Source organism: Cnephaeus nilssonii (assembly GCF_951640355.1).
Source record: "Cnephaeus nilssonii genome assembly, chromosome: X".
Classification (NCBI taxonomy): Eukaryota; Metazoa; Chordata; class Mammalia; order Chiroptera; family Vespertilionidae; genus Cnephaeus; species Cnephaeus nilssonii.
In genome coordinates this window covers 47,908,745-47,932,370 of record NC_137071.1, presented here as the reverse complement: position 1 = coordinate 47,932,370, position 23,626 = coordinate 47,908,745, and the positions used below count along the sequence as shown (strand labels likewise).

Sequence of the window (23,626 nt, the reverse complement as noted above, 5' to 3'; positions counted from 1 at the left end):
GAGGTCTTCAGTTAGATTTCAACCACTGAAGTGTGTTAAGGAAAGTAATAGAGAGGTGGCTGGGGTCAAAACTCAACTCTCAGGAGCAGCTTCTAGAAGACAGAAGAGGAATTCTGATTTTACGATCCCTTTCACCTAAAGGCAAACCAGGGAACTACTTTGGGCTGAGTTAGTCCCTTGTCTTTTCAATATTAGGGAGAGAAATTGGCCTGGCCATCAACTCAGCAAGGGAAGTTTGCCTTCTCTGCTTGTAACTCCCTATCCGAGAAAAAAAGCTGGAATAAAGGACACTCTTCTTCCTTAATGGAGATAAATTACTTCTGGAAGGAAGGTCAGAAGCAATGCACAGGAATAGCTCTGTGTGTATGTGCATGTGTGTGTGTGAGAGAGAGAGGAGGTGATGGAGGGAGAGAGAATGGTGATGGGCAAAAGGAAAAAGACATGGTTCTGGGCCTTTTCACTGCATAATGGGGACATGAACCGTACCCTCACCCCATGAGAGGACAAGCCAAGGTTATCTGAAAGAGTAAGCAGTGGTGGGTGGCTAGAGCCAAGAGTGTTAGGGAATTATAAAGAATAGTTATTTTTCACATTATAACTGGTTTCAATAAACATTATATTGAAGTCTTTGGATTTTTCTTCCCCTTTTCTGTAGAGACTTGTCTGGACAAATGAGAAATTATGTAAGGGACCAGGTAGTGATAAGACCCTTTCTGACCAGATTTAGTGGATAGAAATAGGTCCTTCTCAGGTATAATGATGCCTCTCTAGGAATAGGAACCCTAGAAGCCTTGAACCCATAACCTTCCTGATCCCTGACACTGGTAACTTCTCCCAAGTAAATAGAGCTTAGTAGACCCTCCCCACAGAGATGAATCTCTAGGTATTCCAGAAAAAGTAGTTACACCTTACCTTTTGTTTGGATCAATCTTGTTAACCACCAACATGATGACTACATTATCACCTTTCTTCCTGAACATCTTCTACCCATTTATCTGTCTCTCTGAAAGAATTGAGGTATACAAGAGAATGTGTTGTAGAGTGTTGAAACATTCAGTAGAGGTTTGGAGAGAATAAAGTATCTGTCCTTCCTCTCGCCTTTTCTCACCAAACTCCCTATTGCTTACCTCAATCCCTTTTTCAAATAAAACAGCATAACACCCCCCTTGTGATGTCATAGACAACCCCTGCAAATATTGAATCATAATGTAGCTAGGAATCAGGTTGCAAAAGTGCTCCTGGTCAGCTATGTCCCATAGCTGCAGTTGAACCTGCATAAAACAAAGGTGGAGAAAGATAGACAAGAAACTAGCCCTTTAAAGGGTAGGACTTAATAAAGGCAAAATAAAAAGAGTCAAGGAATCTAGGTCCCTGAATACTGGCTACTATGGCCACAAACCAAGTGACCTACCATCCTAGGACAGGTCCAATGTTATACTGTTTTGATTAAGGAAGACCCTATAGAGCAGCAGATTAAGAATTCAAGGCCTCTTGGATTTTGTCTGTGTTACAGTTGAAGTTTAAATGAGGACGTAGAGAAAAAGAAACAGGACAGGGCTGGTTCATGCTTTCCTTCCCCTTTATCCATAAATAATCTGGGGTAATGAGAAATTATGTAAGGGACCAGGTAGTGATAAGACTACCCCATTGTGACCCATATCCCCAAGCGGTTGAGGTATAGGGTTAATGATATGAGGGTGAACATTCACTATTTAGTCCTCCAAGTACATTATCTTAGACAGGAAGTCAATCCAATGGTTGCCTGCAAATAGAGATACTTTGTACTCCCCTCCCCCGATACCAGGCAGCCTTAGAACTGTAGTGGAGAATGGCCCTTGAAAAGGTTGTCCTGCTCAACTTCTCAACACTTCCAATAGATCACTTTGAGGAGAAGAATGCCTGGGTGAATGGGCCAAGGAAGGGGGCAAAAATGTACCTCATGATGCCTTGGTGGAGGGCTCACCTGGCCAGCGCAGGTGAAGCTCTGGATCATTGAAGCAGGTGGTGATGGATGTCTTCCCCACTGTGAGGCAGAGGAGTAAGCCATTTGTCACCCTGGGCGAACCAGAGAAGCCTCTACTCTATTCCATACTGTCACACCTCCTTATCCCCCAAGCCCAATGCAGACCTCCATCACTCTGCTCCCCCAGGAACAGGAATTTGGATTTACACAGAGACCTGTACTGGGGTCTCTCCTAGGTTTCCAGGTGGAAGACTCTCAGAGCTCTCAGTCCAACCACTATTCAAAACACCTTCGGACCTGGGCGCATAGCACTGTCCACTGGCAGGCAGCTCTAGCTGTTCCTTTGTCTGGGGCAATGGGTGATCACGGGGTGGGGGTGGGGGTGGGGGTGGGGGCGAGGATAGACAGCGTCTGAGGGAAAGTTGAAGGACCCACCAAGGGGGCAGCGTGCCAGGAGGAAGTCAGGGGGTCATTTAGGGGAAAAACACCTGCTATATGGTAATATACTCACTGACGGGGAAGGGAGTGCTCCTTCTGGTAGTTCCATTACCCTCCTGGAGGAGGAAATATCAAAGAGATCGCCAGCCATGTCTGGACAAGCTGATTTATTAGAGCATTACAATGGGGCTCACACACAAGCGCCAGAGCCAGCTGCTCAGCTCCCCTTGTCCCGCTCCAGGGCCAAAGCCTTCTGGCTCTCCTTGATGCAGCCACTGCTGGGGCTCCTGCCGGGTAAACTCCTGGATGATTATGTCCTCAGAGCATGCAGAAGCAGCAGAGGCGACTGGAGGGTTAGGAACAAGGTTCTGGGCATCCTCCACATTCCCTCTTCCTGATCCCAGAGAAGTGATCCCTTCCCTGTCTCCTGGCTCAGATCCCTGGCTGTCTCTCAGTAGCCCCCCTGCACTCCCAGATCAACCACATGAGATTGTTTCCCTTCACTCACTCCTTCCCTAATCACCCAAACACAAATGTCGCCTGAGTACCGAAAGGGAAATTAGAATGGAGGGATGGATGGAGGGAAGGGATTGAAGAATGAAAGAGGGGCCTAAACCGGTTTGGCTCAGTGGATAGAGCGTTGGTCTGTGGACTGAAAGGTCCCAGGTTCGAATCTGGTCAAGGGCATGTACATTGGTTGCGGGCACATCGCACATCCCCGTTGGGAGGTGTGCAGGAGGCAGCTGGTCGACGTTTCTCTCTCATTGATGTTTCTAGCTCTCTATCCCTCTCTCTTCCTCTCTGTAAAAAAATCAATAAAATATATTTTTTAAAAAAAGAATGAAAGAGGGAAGTAAAAGCAAGAGGGCAGGCTGGAATGGAAGAGAAGAGGGGGGTGGAGATCCCTAGAGGAGCAGGGGTGGGGAGTGAGGGGTGCAGGAAGGGAAAGGAGAGTGGCTGAAAAGCCTTGAACTATTACAGGAAGCTAAACCATAAGTTTTCACTGTAAATGCATTGAAAGCAACATTCCTGGGAGCTTTTTTTACATTTCCACTGTCAAAAAATGGAGGATGGCAGTGGGAAAAGGAGGATGGGACTCCCAGGCTTCTCATTTCCTTACCTAGTGGCCTCTGAGGCAAGCCAGGAGAGGGAGGAAAAATGAAGCTGAAGCTGATAAGGGGCTCTTCAGTTTCTGAAGAAATGTCTTCCCCCTTTTTATTTATTTATTTTTTTGTTTTTAAAAATTTATCTTGCCCTAGCCGGTTTGGCTCAGTGGATAGAGCATCGGCCTGCGAACTGAAAGGTCCCAGGTTCAATTCTGGTCAAAGGCACATGCCCGGTTTGTGGGCTCAATCTCTCGTGGGGGACTTGCAGGAGGCAGCCAATCCATGATTTTCTCTCATCATGGATGTTTCTATCTCTCTCTCCCTCTTCCTTCCTCTCTGAAATCAATAAAAATATATTTAAAAAATGTATCTTTATTGTTGAAAGTATGACAGATGTCCCTTTTTTCCCATTGACCCCTTCCACCCCCCCACCCCCACCCCACCAACTCATCCACCCCTCCCCATTCTGTGTCCATGGGCTATGCATATAAGTTTCCCCTTCCTTTTTAACCTTCTCCCTCCCACACAACACACACACACACACACACACACACACACACACACACACACACTACTTCCCCTGAAAACCTAGACACTTAACCTGCCCATTGCTGTCTCCACCCAAACTGCTAGTCCCCATCCATGAGATCAGAACAGGAAGGCCCACCATTCCTGTGAGTCCCACCTGGTCACTCACCATGAGATGGCTTTGGATGCATCAGGATCAGGGGCAGCTCCACACCACCATCACTGTAAGAATTCCAAGGCAGAGTTACAGATTTCCCTCCAAATCCACTGTTAAACCTCTCTCCCTCAGTTTTCCTGTTCTGGGATGGCCTCAGATTCCCTCATCACTCTTTTGGTCTCCTTATCTCCTCACCTTCCTCTCTTGTCCTGGTCCTCCACTCTCTTACCTGGCTGTCAGGTTGCCTAGAATGCTAAGGGTAGAATGACACCATAAAATTAGCAGCTGGAAATGGAAAAAGGTAATCTATTTTTACTGGGGGATGAGGGAATCCTAAAACCAAGTTAGCCACAGAACGGGTTTCTGGAAGGAAAGGTGGTTTTCTCACTGAGTTCACAGGGAACCTGATCTGGGAGAATGGTAGGGGACAGCTTGATTGGCTCAGTCAAACTGGGAGGAAAACAGAAGGGATAAACGTTCAGCTTCTCAACCCCTGCCCAGACAGACCCTGAACCCTCCCTCACCCTCCACTGGACAGCATCAGATTGACTCTGACTTTTTGTAGGACACCAGGATCCCCAGAAGCTCCTTGTTCATTCCAGGTCGAAGACTGGAGGTGGTAGTTTTCATTGTGTGTTTGTGGGGATGGGGGAAGGGGAGGAATTAATCAAGTCCCCCAGTCCCTTCCTGTGCACCTTTTGTCTTCCAACAGGTCTCCCAAGCTCTACTCTCTCTTACTCATTGGGATCACATTTCTGTTCCTAAAATGCAGTTTTACCATGTCACCCTCTCAAAATCCTACCTCTCTGAATATAACTACTCTGCTTAACAATATTGCCCCACCCAGCCTCTCTAATCTTTTCTGTCCTAATTCTCTAATACCTGGAAAACAACCTAAATGGACCCATCCTCTCACCATGCCCAAAACATGCCACCTTCTAGCCTTTGCTCATGCCATGCTCCCAAATGGAATGCTCTTTTCTTCCTCTATTGCTATCCAGATTCTACACATTCTTGTTGTTGTTGTTGTTGTTGTTAACCCTCACCCGAAGACATTTTTCCATTTTTTAAAGAGAGTAGAAGGGAGGGGGAGAGACACACAGAGAGAAACATCTATGTGAGAGAGATACATTAATTGATTGCCTCCCACATTAGCCCTGATCAAGCCTGCAACCAAGTTATGTGCCCTTGTCCAGAATCGAACCCGGGACCCTTCAGTTCACAGGCTGATGCTCTATCCACTGAGCCAAACTAGCTAGGGCGGATTCTACACATTCTTTAAGATCTAGCTCATTCTATATCTCCAGCTATGTTGGCTTCTTTTACCTTCTATTGGATCTATAATCTGAACCACCTATACTAACATTTAACTGTTAGATTGCATTTGCATTCCTCTTTGTTCCCCATCTAGGCCATAAATTGACTGAAGGCAGAGATTGTCTTAAATTTTTTGTATTTTGTAATAGGTGCTCAATAGAAAAAAACCCATGATTGAAAAATAAGACAAAGAAAGCTGTATGTTCTTGGGAAAGTCTTCATTGGTTGGGGATATTGATCTTCTATAAAATAATGCTGTTTGGATAATTTCTAAGGGTCTTTCTAGCATTAGTAATCTATAGCTACATGATTGATGAGGCATGAGGAGAGGCAGGAGGGAATGAACGCATGTCAGATGGTTTTTCCTGGGAGATACATCTAACACTAAGGCCTCTGAAGTCAAAAGACCAAATGAATGACTTGATAGAATTCTATCAATTTGTATCATATCTTTCTCATTTTTTGTCTTCCTTTTCCTCCATTTTTCATCTCCTAATCTTTCATCCATTTCTATCTTCCCTAGAGAGTAGATACTGTAGAGATCACAGTGTTAGAACCAGATGACATGTGCTAGAATCCTTTCCACCTCTGCCACTTATTAGCTCTGCATGCCTGGACAAATTCCTTTGTCTCTTTCAGCCTCAGGGTCCTTAAGTATAAAATTGAACAACAATTTTACAGCCTACTTTACTGGGATTCTTTTTTTTTTTTTAAGTAAAGCAAAGTGGGATTTATTGAAAATACATTCCAAGCAAGGAGTGGGCCAGTTGAGAGAGACAATGGCTCTGAACTCTTGGGTTATATGATTTAAACCAAAAAGATGTTACAGGGAGGATGAGAGGAGGAAGAGGAGAGGAGGGAGGGAATAGCAAGGGGGGAGTGCTCCCTGGAGGAAGAGCACCCTGGGACTGAGCTGCTACTCATTGCTCCCCTGGTTACAGGTCTCATGGGAGCCCTTAGAGGTTAGGGGAGAGTGGGGAGGGGCAGGGGGCAGCAGAGGGATGGGAAGGAGATGGGAAAGGGAATGGTACAGGCATTCTCCATGGAGGAAGAGCACCCTGGGATTCTTATGAAGAAAACATAGTAAGGCCTTTGTGAGCTGTGAAATATTATACAACAGGAATTTTCTCTCTCCACTTTTACCTTTCTCGCTACCTATGACCTAAGCCTGCCATTGATCCCATGGGCATTATTTAGCTTACTGTTGGCCCTTAGGCTGGAGGGATCGCTGAACACTAACCTAGGGACATTTAAAAAATAGGTAGGCTTTATTGAAGGTGAAACCTCACAACTGTATATATAACATGCATATATAAAATGGAGGCTGGGAGTCGCATTGAACCTACATCATGCTAGAGGCCAGATTGGTATCACCATGCTTGAGTTTGCCATCCAGTGCCAAGCCTCATTTCTAGCAGTTGGCAGCCAGGAGTGGGGTTACTGCAAAGCTCTTGAAGAAGCTGGAGTTAGCATCTATTGTCTCCCTTTGAAAGGAGAAGAAGAGAAGAACTTAGGCTATGCTTGCCAACTAAGTGTACTTTTATTCTCAAGAGTATCTTCCACAATTGCACGAACTTACTGGAGTATCCAAGAGAGCTGACATGTCTAACTGTGGAGAGTGGGAACAATTTGTTCTGATGGGAAGTCCTTATGCCCCTGCCCTCTACCAGTATTTTGATTATCCTCTTGTGGGTATATTCCCTCTAGTTCTCCTGGAAATCCTTCCCTTTATCCAGGTCAACCCTCACTTTGATCTTTCTCAGTCCTGTGCTCTTACCCACTTCCTACTTTCCCCAACACTTTCCTCTGCCTCTAGCCCTCAAGCCTTCTCCCACTATCCCAACCTTTGGCTCTCTGACCCAGGCCCCAGCTCCAGCTCATGTGAACTCCTGAATGAATACTGTCTTGGTGTACTTATCTAGTGAATACAGGAAAACATCTGTGATCTGGTCAACTAAACAGCCAGGAAAAGCACATAAGTATAATTAATCAGTCATCCTCAAGACCCCAACTCACTGCCCTCAGATGTGACCTTATACAATATGCAGGTGCACTAAAATGTGCTCACAGACAAAGATAAGTATTTTGATAAACCTAAATTGGAGGAAAAGCCTGGATGAATGCAGATTGAGTAAGTGGGGAAGAGTTTTAGGAAAAAATCTATGGATTCGGGAACAGGTGCAGGGGTTAGGAAAAGAAGTTAACCTGAAATCTTGATTTTTTTTTTATGATCTTGCTGGTGGAGTTGTTGATAGAAACATTGACAGAGATGGGTTGGCCATGGTAGTGAACCTGAAGTTGGAAGAGAGAGGTCCATCATAAGGTTGGATGGAGAATGCCAAGATCAAGACCTAAAATTCCTGTTTCCTTAGCACTGTTGCCACCTGGCTTCCATCCCTGTCTACCCAAGTAGTAAATCAGTGAAGAAAGGGTTTCAGAGGGGCTGTGGAGTAGAAGGCAAGAAGTGGGGTCACAAACCTCCCTCTCCCTCCAGGCCTGAAATTGTAGGGGCTGAGCTGACAGAAGAAAGTTGCAGATGGTTTGAGTTCAGGGGCCATGGCCTGGTTCCAGGGGTGCAAACTGTACTTTCCAAATCACCAGCTTCACAGAGTCTGAGTAGAGACCAAAGGGTTAGTCAGAGCCTTTCCTTTGTGACCCACAGACGTTTCCCATGCCAATCCTATACCCCAGTCCTTGCTTGGACAGTGGAAGTGGGTGAAGGCATGCCTCAGAGAACTCCTTTATATCCTTGATGTGGGCATCTAGACCAGTGGTCAGCAAACTGCGGCTCACGAGCCACATGCGGCTCTTTGGCCCCTTGAGTGTGGCTCTTCCACAAAATACCACGTGCGGGCGCACACGTACAGTGCTATTGAAACTTCGTGGCCCATGTGCAGAAGTCGGTTTTCGGCTCTCAAAAGAAATTTCAATCGTTGTACTGTTGATATTTGGCTCTGTTGACTAATGAGTTTGCCGACCACTGATCTAGACCATCGGTCAGCAAAATAGGGCTCACTGGCCAAATCTGGCCTGCTACCTGGTTTCTATCGCCCATAAGCTAAGAATGATTATTATGTTTCTCAATGTTTGAAAAAAATCAAAGAACAATATTTCATGACATGTGGGAATTATATAAAATTCAAATTTAGTATCCATAAATAAAGTTGTATTGGAACACAGCCATGCTCATTCATTTCTGTGCTATCTGTGGCTGCTTTCACACTACAGTGGAACAGTTGAGTAGTTGCAAGAGAAAATAAATGGTTCGCAAAGCCTAGTTGTTTTTTGGCCCTTTACATAAAAGCTTGCTGACCCTTGCCTTGTTTAGAGCAAAGCAGAGAAGTCAGAGGGGAATCAGAACCAGGAGATACATATGAAAATACCCATTGCCTCAATGTTTGTCATAGCATAAAATTGGAAATAATTTAAATGTCTGTCAATGGGTAATACAGTTGTGCTATATTTATATAATGGAATACTAAACTGAGATTCAAATAAATGAACTAGAACTTCATGTGTTAATATGGTTAAATCTCAAAAAATAATGAGTAAAACAAGCTAGCTGCAGAATGATATGCTTATAAAAGTTTATGTTTATAAAATTTAAAGGCATGTAGAAAAATATCAAAGTTGCTCAAAGATATATAAATATAAAGTAGGAATGTAGAAACATCATGGGAATAACAAACAAATTTGGGCTAGTGGACAGAAGTGGGGTGGGGTGAGGAGAGAAGGAAGAGGGAGGGAGGAAGGGGAATGGGATCAGGAAACTACACATGGGAGACTTCAGTTGTTTCTGTGATTGTGTTTGCGTGTGTGTGTGTGTGTGTGTGTGTATGTAAAAGTCTTATTTTATTTCTCTATAAGATTAAATTAGCTCTTTTTAATTTATTATTTTATTATTATTTTTATTATTGACAGTATTAAAAATGACCCCCATTTCTCCCCCCATTGGCCCACCTCTGCCCCGCCCATGCCCCACCCCAGGCCTTTACCACACTATTGTCTGTGAACAAGGGCTCTGTATATGTGCATACAAGTTCTTTGGTTAATCTCTTTCAGTCCCCCCAACCCCTCCCCCTCTGAGATCTGTCAGTCTGTTCCATGAGTCAATACCTCTGGACCTACTTTGTTCATCAGTTTATTTTGTTCATTAGATTCTACATATAAGTGAGATCACATGGTATTTGTCTTTCTCTGACTGGCTTATTTTCCTTAGCATAATACTCTCCAGGTCCCTCCATGCTCTGCAAAGCTAGTTGGTATTTGTTACAGAATTCTCTGGGGTCAGAATACCTGGGCTTGAATATGACTTATACAAATCCCTCTAGTTCTCTGAGCCTGTTATTTCACCTGTCAATAACGGGACTGCACTAGGAATTCTACGTATGTTATTTAGACCTCACAGAATTCCTCTGAAGTATTATCTCCACTTTACAGGCAGAGAAAATGAGCTCACAGTAGTTAAGTGATGGCCCAGGATTTCAAGCCAGGCCTGTCTGACTCCAAAGCCCAGACTTATGCATGCCCAACCTTAACGCATAGGACAGTTGTGAGGAGTTGATGTATAGGAAATTATAAAGTAATTATAGATGGGGATGATGATGATGATGATGGGAATATTGGCAGAAATGGAACAGTTAGAGGTGAACTCATACTTTGCAGTTGGTACCTAAGATTAGTGGCAAATAGAAAGCTGCTACAATGTACTAGTGGAGTGTGGGATGAGGTGCAGAGGGATAACTGTCCAACAACATAGTGACACAGATTGAGGAAAGGAAGGCTGTAGAACAGAGGTGGGCAATATTAATTATATCAGGAGCCCTGAGCCAAAGAAAATTACTGACAGCCACACACTAGTAGAGAGCAACTTATTTTAGTATTTTTGAGAGAAACAAAATATCGAACAGCCAGATTATCTGCTTTTAAAATTAAGAACAAGGAAAATGAACCTACATTCAAAATACACAACAAAGACTGAAAGTAATGATAATGGTTGTGTTTATAAGAACTGGGGCAATGGGAAGCCTCACACACTGCGGGAGGAAGAGTTAATTGGTATATCACTTTGGAGGGCAATTTGACAATAGAAAGCTTAATACATGTATGAATGCCCTTTGACCATTTATTCCTTTTCTAGGCATTTAGTCTAAAGAAATAATTGGGGGGGAAAGATGGCGACCGGCAGGAAGGTAGGGAGGGAGAGTGTATGAGAGAGTGAGGGAGCGATAGAGCAGTGTGTGGACCTGAGTGGGTGTGTGTGTGAGTGAAATAGGGACAGTTAGACCCTGCAGGTCCTCCAATCCGGGCAGTCTTAGACGGCAAAACCCGGCTGCCGCCGCAAACACTCCGGGGAGAACACTGGCAGCACAGAGACCACACCATCTTGAAGAACAGAACTGCTTGAGACTAGGATCCTAGCCTCACCACCACCCAGTCTGGTCTCGGTAGCAAGCCAGGACCCTACAGCCGCTCTGATAGAAGACCTGCGACCACAGCTGAAGAAATCAAGACTCCAGGCACCCGGCTGCAGATTTCTGTGAGTCACAAAGCCAATCCCCCTCCCCACCGCCCCCGCGGCAGGGGATAGGAACTGCTAGACCCCAGCCGCACAATAGGGCTTTCTGCACACATACAGCAGTGGTAGCTCTACCTGACTTTAAGCCTTGGTGTGGGACACGGGAAGTTTGTTTCCCACGAGCAGGGTCCGTGCCAAGGCAGGGAGACTGCTGAATTTGACCCTAAGTGCGCATCTTCGGGGAGATTGTTTGCTGCGACCAGAACCCGCACCCATGCAGGCCAGGGAGACAGCGCTGAATTTGAGCCTGGATGTGCGAAATAGGGGAATTTGTCTCCCACAACTAGGCTCCACACCCAGGCAGGGAGACCTTGCTGAATTTGACCCTAGGCACACATCCTTGGGGAGACTGTTTTCTGTGACCAGATCCTGCGCCCACACAGGGCAGGGAGACAGCGCTGAATTTGAACCTGGATGTGCAAACTAGGGGAATTTGTTTCCTGCAACTAGGCTCCGTGCCCAGGCAGGAAGGCTATGCTGAATTTGAGCATAGGTGCGCAACCTTGGGGAGAGTGTTTTCCGCGACCAGATCCTGCACCCACGCGGGGAGACAGTGCTGAATTTGAGCCTGGGGGTGCAAACCCAGGGAGTTTGTTTCCTATGACCAATCCCTGCACCCTAGCAGAGAGGCTGTGCTGAATTTGAACCTGGACGTGCGAACCCAGAGAGTTTGTTTCCCTCACCCAGGCTCCACGCCCAGGCGGGGAGGATGTACTAAATTTGAGCCTAGGTACGCAACCTTAGGGAGATTGTTTTCCGCGACCAAATCCCGCACCCACGTGGGGAGACAGTGCTGAATTTGAGCCTGGGGGCGCGAACCCGGGGAGTTTGTTTCCCAAGACCCAGACCCTGCACCCAAGCAGAAAGGCTACGCTGAATTTGAACCTGAACATGAGAACTCAGGGAGTTTGTTCCCCAAGACCAGACCCCATGCACACACAAGGGGGCAGTGCTGAATTTGAGCCTGGGTGCATGGACACGGGGAGTTTGTTTCCCACAGTGCACACCTGCGGGACCAGACCCCACACCCACACTGAGCAGCAGTGCCACCTGACTTTGATTCAGGGCAAGTGCACACAGAGGCTGTTTTCCGCAGGGCAAGAGTGGGCCTCCTGCCAACACAGTGCGACTGTGCAACCTGGTCTCCCAACCAGATCAGGGACCCTGAATCTCCATGCAAGAGGCAGCAATGAGCACCAGTGACTATACTCTGTTTCTCATTGCATGCGCCTGGGATCCCTGATTCCCAGTACATTCACACTAAGAGCCAGCAACTCCAATTCTTGGTGCATGCACACACAGGGACCCTGATTCTCGGTGAGAGGTAGCACCAAGCAACAGAGACTCTGATACTCGATTCTCAGTGCGGACACAGGGAGCATCTGACTCCTGACGCACACTAGGGGACTTTGAATTTTGGCATACCTCAGCAGGTTCTCTGTTTCAACGTGACGCAGGCAGGGCCCCAGATTCTAGGTGCACACACAAGGCCACACTAAGCGCCTGTGACTCTGACCCGGGGCAAGCGAGGCTCCTACCATCCCATAGCAGCCGCATGTCATGGTGTCAGAGCTCTTCACTGACACTTGGGGGGTGCAAAACTCCCACTGCACAAGGCCCAGGCCCCCGCAACTCGACATTTGAACCCTCTGATAGTCAGAATGGGGAGACAATGAAACAATCCCCAGAGGAAAGAAAAGGAGGAATTTCCAAGAAGGGAAATAAGTGAAACGGAGGCATGCAACATGACAGAAAAAGAATTCAGAGTAATGGTCATACAGTTCATACACTAGATGGATGAGAAAATCAACAACCTATGCAAAAATCAAGAAGAAATGAAAAATGATATAGCTACAATCAAAAACACCATGGAAGGCTTCAGCAGTAGACTGGAAGAAGCAAAAGACCGAATTAGTGAATTAGAATATAAAGTACAAAAACAAGCCCAATCTGAACAGCAACTAGAGAAAAAAATTAAAAAGCAGGAGGAGAGCCTAAGGGAGCTTTGGGACAATGCAAAACAAAATAACATACGTATAATAGGGCTGCCAGAAGGACAAGATGAGCAGCAAGGATTAGAACATTTATTTGAAGAAATAATGACAGAAAACTTCCCTTATATGGGGAAGAAAAAAGTTACACAAGTACAGAGAGTCCCAAACAAGATGAATCCCAAAAGACCCACACCAAGACATGCCATAATTACAATGGCAAATGTTAACAACAAAGAGAGAATCTTAAAGGATGCAAGAGAGAGACAGAGAGTTACCTACAAAGGACCCCCATCAGATTATCAAATGATTTCTCAACAGAAACACAACAAGCTAGAAGGGAATTGAAGGAGATATACAAAGTGATGCAAAGCAAGGGACTGTATGCAAGAATACTCTATCCAGCAAGACTATCAATCAAAATTGAAGGGGAAATCAGGAGCTTCGCAGACAAAAAAATGCTAAGGGAGTTTATCACTACCAAGCCAGCAATGCAAGAAATGCTAAAGGGAAAGTTGTAAAAAGAAGAAATAATAAGGTAAGAAGGAACACAGGCTCAAAAAAATAAAAATGGCTACAAACAAGTACCTTTCAATAATAACTTTAAACGTAAATGGACTAAATGCTCCAATCAAAAGACACCGAGTGGGTGAATGGATAAAAAAACACAACCCATACATATGCTATCTACAAGAGAACCACCTCAAAACAAGGGACTCACACAGACTGAAAGTGAAGGGATGAAAAAATATCTTTCAGGCAAATGGAAATAAAAAAAAAAAAGCTGTGGTAGCAGTACTTATATCAGAAAAAATAGACCTCAAAGTGAAGGCCATAACAAGAGATAAAGAAGGCCACTTCATAATGCTAAAGGGATCGATACAACAAGAGGATATAACCCTGGTAAACATATATGCACCCAATGCAGGAGCACCCAAATACAGAAAAAAAAACTCCTAGAAGATATCAAGGGAGAGATCGACAACAATACAATCATAGTTTGGGACTTTATTATACCAATGACTTCACTGGATAAATCCTCTAGTGAAAAAAAAATCAGCAAAGAAACAGCAATCCTAAATGACTCACTAGATCAGATGGACTTAATTGACATCTTCAGAACATTTCACCCAAAGCCGCAGAATATACGTTCTTCTCAAGTGCACATGGGACATTTTCAAAAATAGACCACATATTGGGTCACAAGCAAAGTCTCCCCAAATTCAAGAAGATTGAAATCATACCAAGCATCTTCTCAGACCACAATGGCATGATATTAGAAATAAACTACAATAAAAACACTCAAACACTTGGAAGTTGAATAGCATGTTATTAAATATTGATTGGGTTACCAATGAGATAAAAGAAGAAATTAAAAACATCCTGGAAACTAATGACAATAAAAACACAACAATTCAAAGCCTATGGGACACAATGAAAGGAGTCCTGAGAGGGAAGTTTATAGGTCTACAGGCCTACCTCAAAAAAAACAAGAAAAAAATGGTAGTAAATCATATAACTCTATAACTCAAAGAATTAGAAAGAGAGCAACAAGAAAAGCCCAGAGTGAGCAGATAGAAGGAGATAATAAAGATCAGAGCAGAAATAAATGACATAGAGACCAAAAAAAAAAAAAAATACAAAAGATCAACAAAACCAAGAGCTGGTTCTTTGAAAGGATAAACAAGATTGATGAACCTCTAGCCAGGCTCATCAAGAAGCAAAGAGACAGGACCCAAATAAACAAAATCAGAAATGAAAGAGGCAAAAAATAACAACAGACCCCACAGAAATACAAAGGATTCTTAAAAAATACTATGAACAACTCTATTCCAACAAACTAGACAACCTGGAGGAAATAAACATATTCCTAGAAAAATACAACCTTCCAAAACTCAATCAGGAAGAATCTAAACATCTCAATAGGCTGATAACTATGGAAGAAATTGAAGCAGTCATCAAAAAGCTTACAGCAAACAAATGTCCGGGGCCAGACGGCTTCACAGGGGAGTTATACCAAACATTCAAGGAAGAACTAAAACCTATCCTCCTCAGACTATTCCAAAAAATTCAAGAGGAAGGAACACTTCCAAGCTCCTTCTATGAAGCCAGCATCACCCTAATACCAAAACCAAATAAAGACAACACAATGAAAGAGAATTACAGGCCAATATCCCTCATGAACATAGATGACAAAATCCTCAACAAAATTCTAGCAAATCGGATCCAGCAGTACATCAGAAAGATCATACACCATGACCAAGCAGGATGTATCCCAGGGAGGCAAGGATGGTACAATATCCGCAAATCAATAAACGTGATACATCACATAAACAAATTGAGGGAGAAAAATCACATAATCATATCAATTGACGCAGAAAAAGCATTTGACAAAATCCAACACCCATTTTTGATAAAAACGCTCAGCAAGGTGAAAATAGAAGGATCATACCTCAACATCATAAAAGCCATATATGACAAACCCACAGCCAACATCATACTCAATGGGCAAAAAATTAAACCCCTAAGAACAGGAACAAGACAGGGATGCCCACTCTCACCACTACTGTTCAACATAGTGCTGGAAGTACTAGCCATTGCTATCAGACAAGAAGAAGAAATAAAAGGCATCCAAATCGGAAAAGAAGAAGTAAAACTGTCCTTATTCGCAGATGACATGATACTGTACATAGAAAACCTAAATACTCTATCAAAAAATTAGTAGAATTAATAAATGAATTTGGTAAGGTAGCAGGATACAAAATTAACGCCAAGAAATCTATAGCATTTCTATACACCAATAGTGAATTTACAGAGAGACTAAAAAAGCAATCCCATTTACCATCGCACACACAAAAAAATTAAGATACCTAGGAATAAACTTAACTAAGGCGGTAAAAGACCTATATGCAAAAAAATTACAGGACACTGAAAAAAGAGATAGAGGAAGACATAAACAGATTGAAGAACATACCGTGTTCATGGATTGGTAGAATCAACATCATCAAAATGTCCATACTACCCAAAGCAATCTATAGGTTCAATGCACTCCCCATTAAAATACCAATGGCATATTTCACAGACCTAGAATGAACTCTCCAAAAATTCATCTGGAATAAAAAAAGACCCTGAATAGCTGCAGTAACCCTGAGAAAGAAGAACAAAGTAGGTGGGATCTCAATACCAGATATCCAGCTGTATTACAAAGCCACTGTTCTCAAAACAGTCTGGTACTGGCACAAGAACAGACATATAGATCAATGAAATAGAATAGAGAACCCAGAAATCGACCCAAACCACTATGCCCAATTAATATTCGACAAAGGAGAAATGAACATACAATGGAGTCAAGACAGTCTCTTCAATAAATGGTGTTGGGAAAATTGGATAGATACATGCAAAAAAATGAAACTAGAATACCAACTTACACCATACACAAAAATAAACTCAAAATGGATAAAAGACCTAAACATAAGATGGGAAAGCATAAAAATTCTAGAGGAATCCACAGGCAGCAAAATCTCAGACATATGCCGAAGGAACTTCTTCACTGATACTGCTCCTAAGGCAATGGAAAATAAAGAGAAAATAAACAAATGGGACTACATCGAAATAAAAAGCTTTTGCACAGCAAAAGAAACCATCAACAAAACAACAAAAAAGCCCACTACGTGGGAGAACATATTTGCCAATGTTGTCACCGATACGGGTTTAATCTCCAACATTTACAGGGAACTCATACAGCTTAACAAAAGGAAAATAACCCCATCAAAAAATGGGCAACGGACCTAAACAGAAACTTTTAGAAAGAAGACAGAAGGAAGGCCAAGAGACATATGAAAACAAGCTCAAAGTCACTAATTATCCGAGAGATGCAAATCAAAACGACAATGCGGTACCATCTCACACCTGTCATAATGGCTATCATCAACAAATCAACAAATGACAAGTGCTGGTGAGGATGCGGAGAAAAAGGAACCCTCATGCACTGCTGGTGGGAATGCAGACTGGTGCAGCCACTGTGGAGAATAGTATGGAGTTTCCTCAAAAAACTAAAAATGGAACTCCCATTTGACCCAGTGATCCCACTTCTAGGAGTATATCCCAAGAAGCTAGAAACATCAGTCAGAAAGGATATATGCACCCCTATGTTCATAGCAGCAGCACAATTTACCATAGCTAAAATTTGGAAACAGCCTAAGTGCCCATAAGCAGATGAGTGGATTAGAAAATGTGGTACATCTACACAATGGAATACTATGCTGCGCTAAAAAAGAAGGAATTCCTACCATTTGCAACAACATGGATGGAACTCGAGAGCATTATGTTAAGTGAAATAAGTCAGTCAGAGAAAGATAAATATCACATGATCTCATTCATCTATGGGAAATAATGAACAACATAAACTGATGAACAAAAACAGATCCGGAGACAGGGAAGCATAGATCAGACTGTCAAACCTCAGAGGGAAGGAAGGGGAGGGTGGGGGTAAGGGGGAGAGATCAACCAAAGGACTTGTATGCATGCATGTAAGCCTAACCAGTGGTCACAGACAACAGGGGCGTGGGGGCATGAGTGGGGCTTTGTTTAGGAAGGTAATGGGGGGATGCGGACAAATATGTATTACCTTAATCAATAAAGAAATTAAAAAATAAATAAATAAAATAAAATAAAAACTGCACTATCTATCTGGTTCACAATTTGATTTTTAAAGAGTTTCCTATTACTATCAAAGCTCACTCAAGGGATTACACACCATTGACTTGGTCTTGAAAGCTAATAAATTAAACACATTACTTCTGCCCATGTGTACATAGGATTTGGGTTTGCTAACAACCAGTTAGTAAATTAAAAAATGAATAACTATTTTTATTCCCATTAGTTAAATTTTAGCTTTAATAATGCTTTACCTCACTTGTTTAATAAAGTGTTTATTGAGCTTTGTTCTACTGATATAAAATGTAAGGTGTTTTTTTTAATTAAAAAATACCAAAATTAAAAAAAAAGAAATAATTGGACAAGTATGATAAGATATATACAAGTATGTACTTTACAGGGTTGTTTATAATAGCAAAATATATCCAACAACTGAAGACTGGCTAAACCATATAATACAGGACTAGGCAACTTAAAAATTATAGATTTTTATATATTGACAAAAGAAGATTAGAAAAAATTATTTATAATAGCATTTTAAATAAAAATGTAGATATTCTGCACAGAGAATATGAATAAATATGAACTAAAATATTACTAGTAATTATCTTGATTATCTGGGTTTTAGGATTATAGTATCTTTCTCCTTCACCTGTACTTTCTAATCTTTCTGCAATTAAGATAAAGAACAATTTTCAAAATTGACCACAAATAAATTCACCTTGGTTCTCAATTATAGCCAATTAAAGTGGGAGAATGAAGAGAGGAAAAAAAAGGAAAGACGGGACAAAGGAAAAGGAAAGATAGAGAAGGTGAGAAGAGGAAAAGAGGTGGCTGGAAGGAAGCAGGGGGAGGGAGGGAATGAAAGAGATGAGGAATAAGACAGAAAAAGATCAGAAGGGGTGAGTCAGAGGGTATCTAGTATTTCCTGAGGTGAGGGTATTAGTCAGATGATTTGTTCTTAAATCCCACTGTTTGCATGTGGAGAGGGCATCGCTTTGTCCCTCAAGATCTTATTGGCGCTCAAAGCAGTTTAGAATCATCTTTTATTTGTGCTAGGACATATCTTGTTTTCATTTTTTTAAATTCAACATCTACTCTAAAGTTATTAATTTATATTTGTGTTTATTATACTAATAATACATATTAATTGTGTGAAAATGAGAAAAAACAAACAAAAAGATAACTCCAACTCCACCATCATATATCATATTCCAGAAATAACTTCTGTTTATAACTGTTGCATTTGTTTCTCAACTTTGTTTCTATAATTAAACATAAGATCACCTTAGGCATTTATGACTTCTCTCTCACTGCCTTTTTTAAATTAAACTTTTTATTTTGAGGCCATTGTAGTTTCACATACAGTTGTAAGAAATAATAGAAATCCCATATAGATTTTTAATAGACAATACTTCACTTACACACCACATATAATGCCCTAGAACTGGCCTTTAATCACTTAATGGTCTAGAATAAGCATATTTTACATCAACAAATGCACCTTGAATAGAAGAAAAACATTTTATAAAATGTGATGCAAATAAGATTATCTTCATAAAAGTAACAAAACAAAATAGCTAAGGAAGTCACTTAAGAAATGTACACAACTTAAGTGAATAACAATATCAAACTCTACTAAGGGACATATAGATGATGAGGATAAAAGGAAAAATATATTCCTGGGCCAACATGCATTTTTTAAACTAAAGGTTTCTTTCTGTAGGTTATTCTGAAGATTTTGTAGGAATGCGAAAAATGATTTAGGCTTTAGAAATAAAGAGCAATTGAGAATCTTAAATAAGTTGCTTAATTTACTGGCTATACCCCAATATTTCTCTGATATTTAAAACTGGCTGGTCTGCTTATTCATACTGCTTAATCTGACATATTAAGACTGTTTTATTCTACAATATCTAAAGGTTACATCTGAATTACTATTCATTAATCTGTTCTGAGCCTTCTGTTTTTTAAAAAAGTATATTTCTTTATTAATTTCAGAGAGGAAGGGAGATGGAGAGAGAGATAGAAACATCAATGATGAGAAAGAATCATCGATCGGCTGCCTCCTGCACGCCCCCTAGTGGGGATGAAGCCTGCAACACCAGGCATGAGCCCTTGGCCAGAATCGAACCTGGGACCGCAGGCTGAGACTCTATCCACTGAACCAAGCCGGCTAGGGCTGTTCTGAGCCTTTTTCAAAATCAAATAGAATTTTCAATCAAATAAGATCACAGAGTAAGAATTAAAAAAAAATAAAAAGCAGTGAAAAAATATTTCAGTGTAATTTTGATTTCTAGTACTGTGGCCAAAGTAATGTTTCTTTCTGTTATTTACTGTGACTATTGTTTTATTTATTTCTTTGTTTGGGATTTTTTTTTTAATGGAAAAGATAGGAGGTTTCCCAACACAAAAGGAGAGATGGAAAGACATATACCACAGGTTTCAAAATGGCAACCTTAGGGTCACAGCCAGCTTATAGAAAAATACAGTTTTTAAAAATGTGTCCAGGCCTTTAAAAATCTTTTAATTACTTGCCAACATTTGAAAATCAGGAAATTTGCATAAAAAGATGGATTTCTGACATATTGGATCTTTCCATAGGCTGTCTAAACCCATGTTCTGATAAGCAGTGAAGCAGGGGCACCACCAACAGTAATGGAGAAAATCAGAAATTTTAGAAACTATTTAAATTTCAGCATGCATGTAAATTGTGTGTAATTTTGAAAAATAACATTTTATTTTTGCTTTAAAACTATATCTATTTTTAAATATTATTTGGGGAAGTGGCACCATAATCTTTTCAGATTTTGGGCCTCTAAAGGTCTTATTCTGAGCTTCATTTCCTGTTCCTCTTTAACAATCAGAAAACTTGGCCCCACTGGGCTGGAATTCCCAGTTGTTAGCCCCCACCAGACAAGGCATTCATAGTTCCCAGCACTAATTTGGCTTTCTTATATCCCTCTGGTCCACTTGTCTAGTCCACTCATTCAGGTTACTTGTCTGGCATGTGTGACCTTTCAGTTTGAGGCCCTTGACACAAAGACCAACAGGATTTTTTTTTACTCTTTAGAACAAGCATGTCAAACTTGTGGCCTGCCAGGTGTGAGTTTAACATGCTTGCTTTAGACCAGTGGTCGGCAAACTCATTAGTCAATAGAGCCAAATATCAACAGCACAACGATTGACATTTCTTTTGAGAGCCAAATTTTTAAAGATAAACTTCTTCTAACGCCAATAGAACTTCTTCTATTCTTCAAAATAGACTCGCTCAGGCCGTGGTATTTTGTGGAAGAGCCACACTCAAGGGGCCAAAGAGCAGCATGTGGCTCATGAGCCACAGTTTGCCAACCACGGCTTTAGACCTTTTAAATAATCAGGGTCAACAAGGACTACACTATCTGTGGAGAGTAGGAGCGAAGGCATACCTGGTCAGGAAAAGCTCTCACACCGTGAAGCAGAAGTGGATACATGAAATGGTTCCTCTCATTTCCCCCTCTAATTGCCCTTCTCGTGTGCATTGTCCTTTCTTAGCTTTCTTTCACTCCCTGGCTCCCATTCCCTTCTTTCCAGGCTCTTTCCCTTTTTGGACTCACATGGTCCATGAAGTCCCATTTCCCCAGGTAGCTGGAAAGTTGTTGTGGAACAACCTCCCATGTTATTCCCATAATCATTTTTTAACATAGTCATCTGAATCCTTCAACCCAAAGCACTGAGGCCTTGAAGGATGTACCCAACTATCCCTTTTGCCCTCTTTTCTCTCATCTTCCCATTGGAGCAGGTCTTCTTAAACACCCTATGGGGAGAAAACCAGAAAGAGGATAGGGTGGAAGATTGGGAGAGAATGGAAGAGGAGAGGAAGGGAGAGGAAAGAAAGGTTAAGTGGTGAGAAAAGGAAATATTCCTAGGATTAGAAGAGGCATAGGAGCATGAAATGGTGCAAAGATGGAGGTTGGAAACCCCTCTGCCCCAAAGGCAAGAGCTTGGATTTGGGTAGGGGAAAAGTCACAGAATAATAGAATTAGAAGTTCTTACTTACCTGGAAATGTTGGCCATGGAGTTGATGTAGAGCCTTTTCTGGGAGAGGGGGAGACGGAGGAAGGCTCAAGCATTTGGCCACTAGTCTCCTTAATCCTCTTTACTATACCATCCAGGCACACCTGCATAATGTAACCTTCCTTCTCCCTTTAGATAGACACCCTTCTCCCCCGTGAAGTGCCTTTTCTATTTCCTCTCTTGCTAAAGGTACTTATTCAGCCATATTCTCACCCATCCAGTACATGGGGAAAAAACCCTCCCTGTTTTTATTTTTTACAAATTGTTGGCTAACTACACTGTCTATTCTTAAGAAAGTGCTGGCTTCCCTGGAGTAGCTGGGGCACTCTTGAAAGCCTTAGAGGGAAGAAACTTGTCTAAAGGGGCAATAGATAAGCCTCTATCCAGCAAAGTGTGAGGAAAATTGGACTGGATGAGGCTGGACATCAAATACCACACAGTGGGCTCGAAGTCATGTTTGTTAGCTACCCAATTGAATGAACAAACAAAAACAGATACTTTTGCTCCTACAGTGGATTCTGAGCCTGAGTTCACTTCACAGTGGCCTTATCCCTCAGCTAAGAAAGGAGAGGTGAGGGGGAAAGATGGTTGGTGCCCTCATGCTCTTCGTTGTTGGTGGCAGATACCTCTATGGAGGTTGAAAGCCTTTCTTGAACCTGTTCATCACTCTTATCACTCTCTCCAGATATCCCATAATTTTCCTCATCCATATCCTAGGTGCTAGGCCTCAGAGAAGGGTACCATTAGAGAGAGGAAGATATCTCTGTAGTGCTTCTCTTTGATGCATATTAGGTCTGACCCTAGGGGAGCTTCCAGAGGTCTCTTGCAGGGTCTCTCAGCCTGAGTGCATGCTGGATGTGTCAGGAAAGGTGCCCCTCAACTATTATTAAGGGGAATGCTGAAGGCAAGGGGTGTGGGGCATTGTTTGGGCTAGAAATAGAGGAGTTTGAACTATTACCTGGAGAGAGAGATGACGCTCACATCAGTCTCCAGTTCTGGTTGCTATGCCTCTCTCCCCAGTCTCTTATATCCAAGGTCCTCTGAGTGCTCAGATTGGTGGGGGTCAGGGGAAAAGAATAGGTTTCTGATGGGGGGTAGGGAAGTTAGCATGAAATGCTGCTTTATAAATAGCTCAGGTGCCAAGAATTTGGAAAGCAGATTAGTGGCTATAAGATTAATGGCTAAAAGATTAGCAGGCTCTTCATGTTGTGACAGGGTGGGGCAGGGTTTTGAATCTGATAGTGTTAAAGGCAGGGGAGCTTGAGAAGGGGAAATATAGGGCTTTGGCCATGTGAGGCCTTGAACTTGAGGTCTGGGATCAAAGGGAATGAGAGGCCTTAAAGGAAAAGCATGGTGAGGGATAGAAATAGGAGGACTTAAAGTATAAGCGTTTGCGTTTCTGAAAAGAGAGCTTTGTATCGCCCTCCTCTTTCTATATCTCTCAATCAGCTTTTACAAGCCACACCAAAGCCAAGGATATGGAAAAGAATATTCTTTCCTCAGCCCCCACCACTTAGGACTTGAGACTCTTGAAGCAGAAGTTTAGAAGCACTGATTATCTCAGCTTATGTGCACAGCAGAAATCAGTTGCCAGTAAGAGGGAGTGGAGATAGGGGAGGGGGCAATGAGTGCATTGAGCTGTGTGTGTACAAGTCTGTGAGCCTTGAACTTCTTTTCTTGTTGGAGAGAAGGTAACAAAGGATTCTTGGCCCAAGAACAGGTTCTCCTGGCAGAATTTTGCATGTGGAGGGAATAGGCAGTTGACATATGCATCACCTTCACTTGGAGTAAACCCTTCCTCTCCCCCCACCTAAGCTCTTGACTCTCCAATCCCTA

At 42.4% G+C, this 23,626-nt stretch overlaps 1 protein-coding gene across 1 annotated transcript; it reads right to left on the bottom strand.

The window, feature by feature from the left end:
* Positions 1-4,196: 4,196 nt before the first annotated feature.
* Positions 4,197-22,500, bottom strand: ARR3 (arrestin 3; the record flags this gene model as incomplete). Its single annotated transcript, XM_079764538.1, is given in 15 exon segments — positions 4,197-4,257; positions 4,422-4,445; positions 4,717-4,751; positions 4,754-4,802; positions 6,856-6,914; positions 6,918-6,920; positions 6,924-6,993; positions 7,391-7,463; positions 7,715-7,733; positions 7,736-7,801; positions 7,988-8,056; positions 8,060-8,121; positions 21,448-21,530; positions 21,774-21,811; positions 22,417-22,500. Coding segments are annotated over 15 exon segments (795 nt in total).
* Between the last annotated feature and the right edge of the window lie 1,126 nt (positions 22,501-23,626).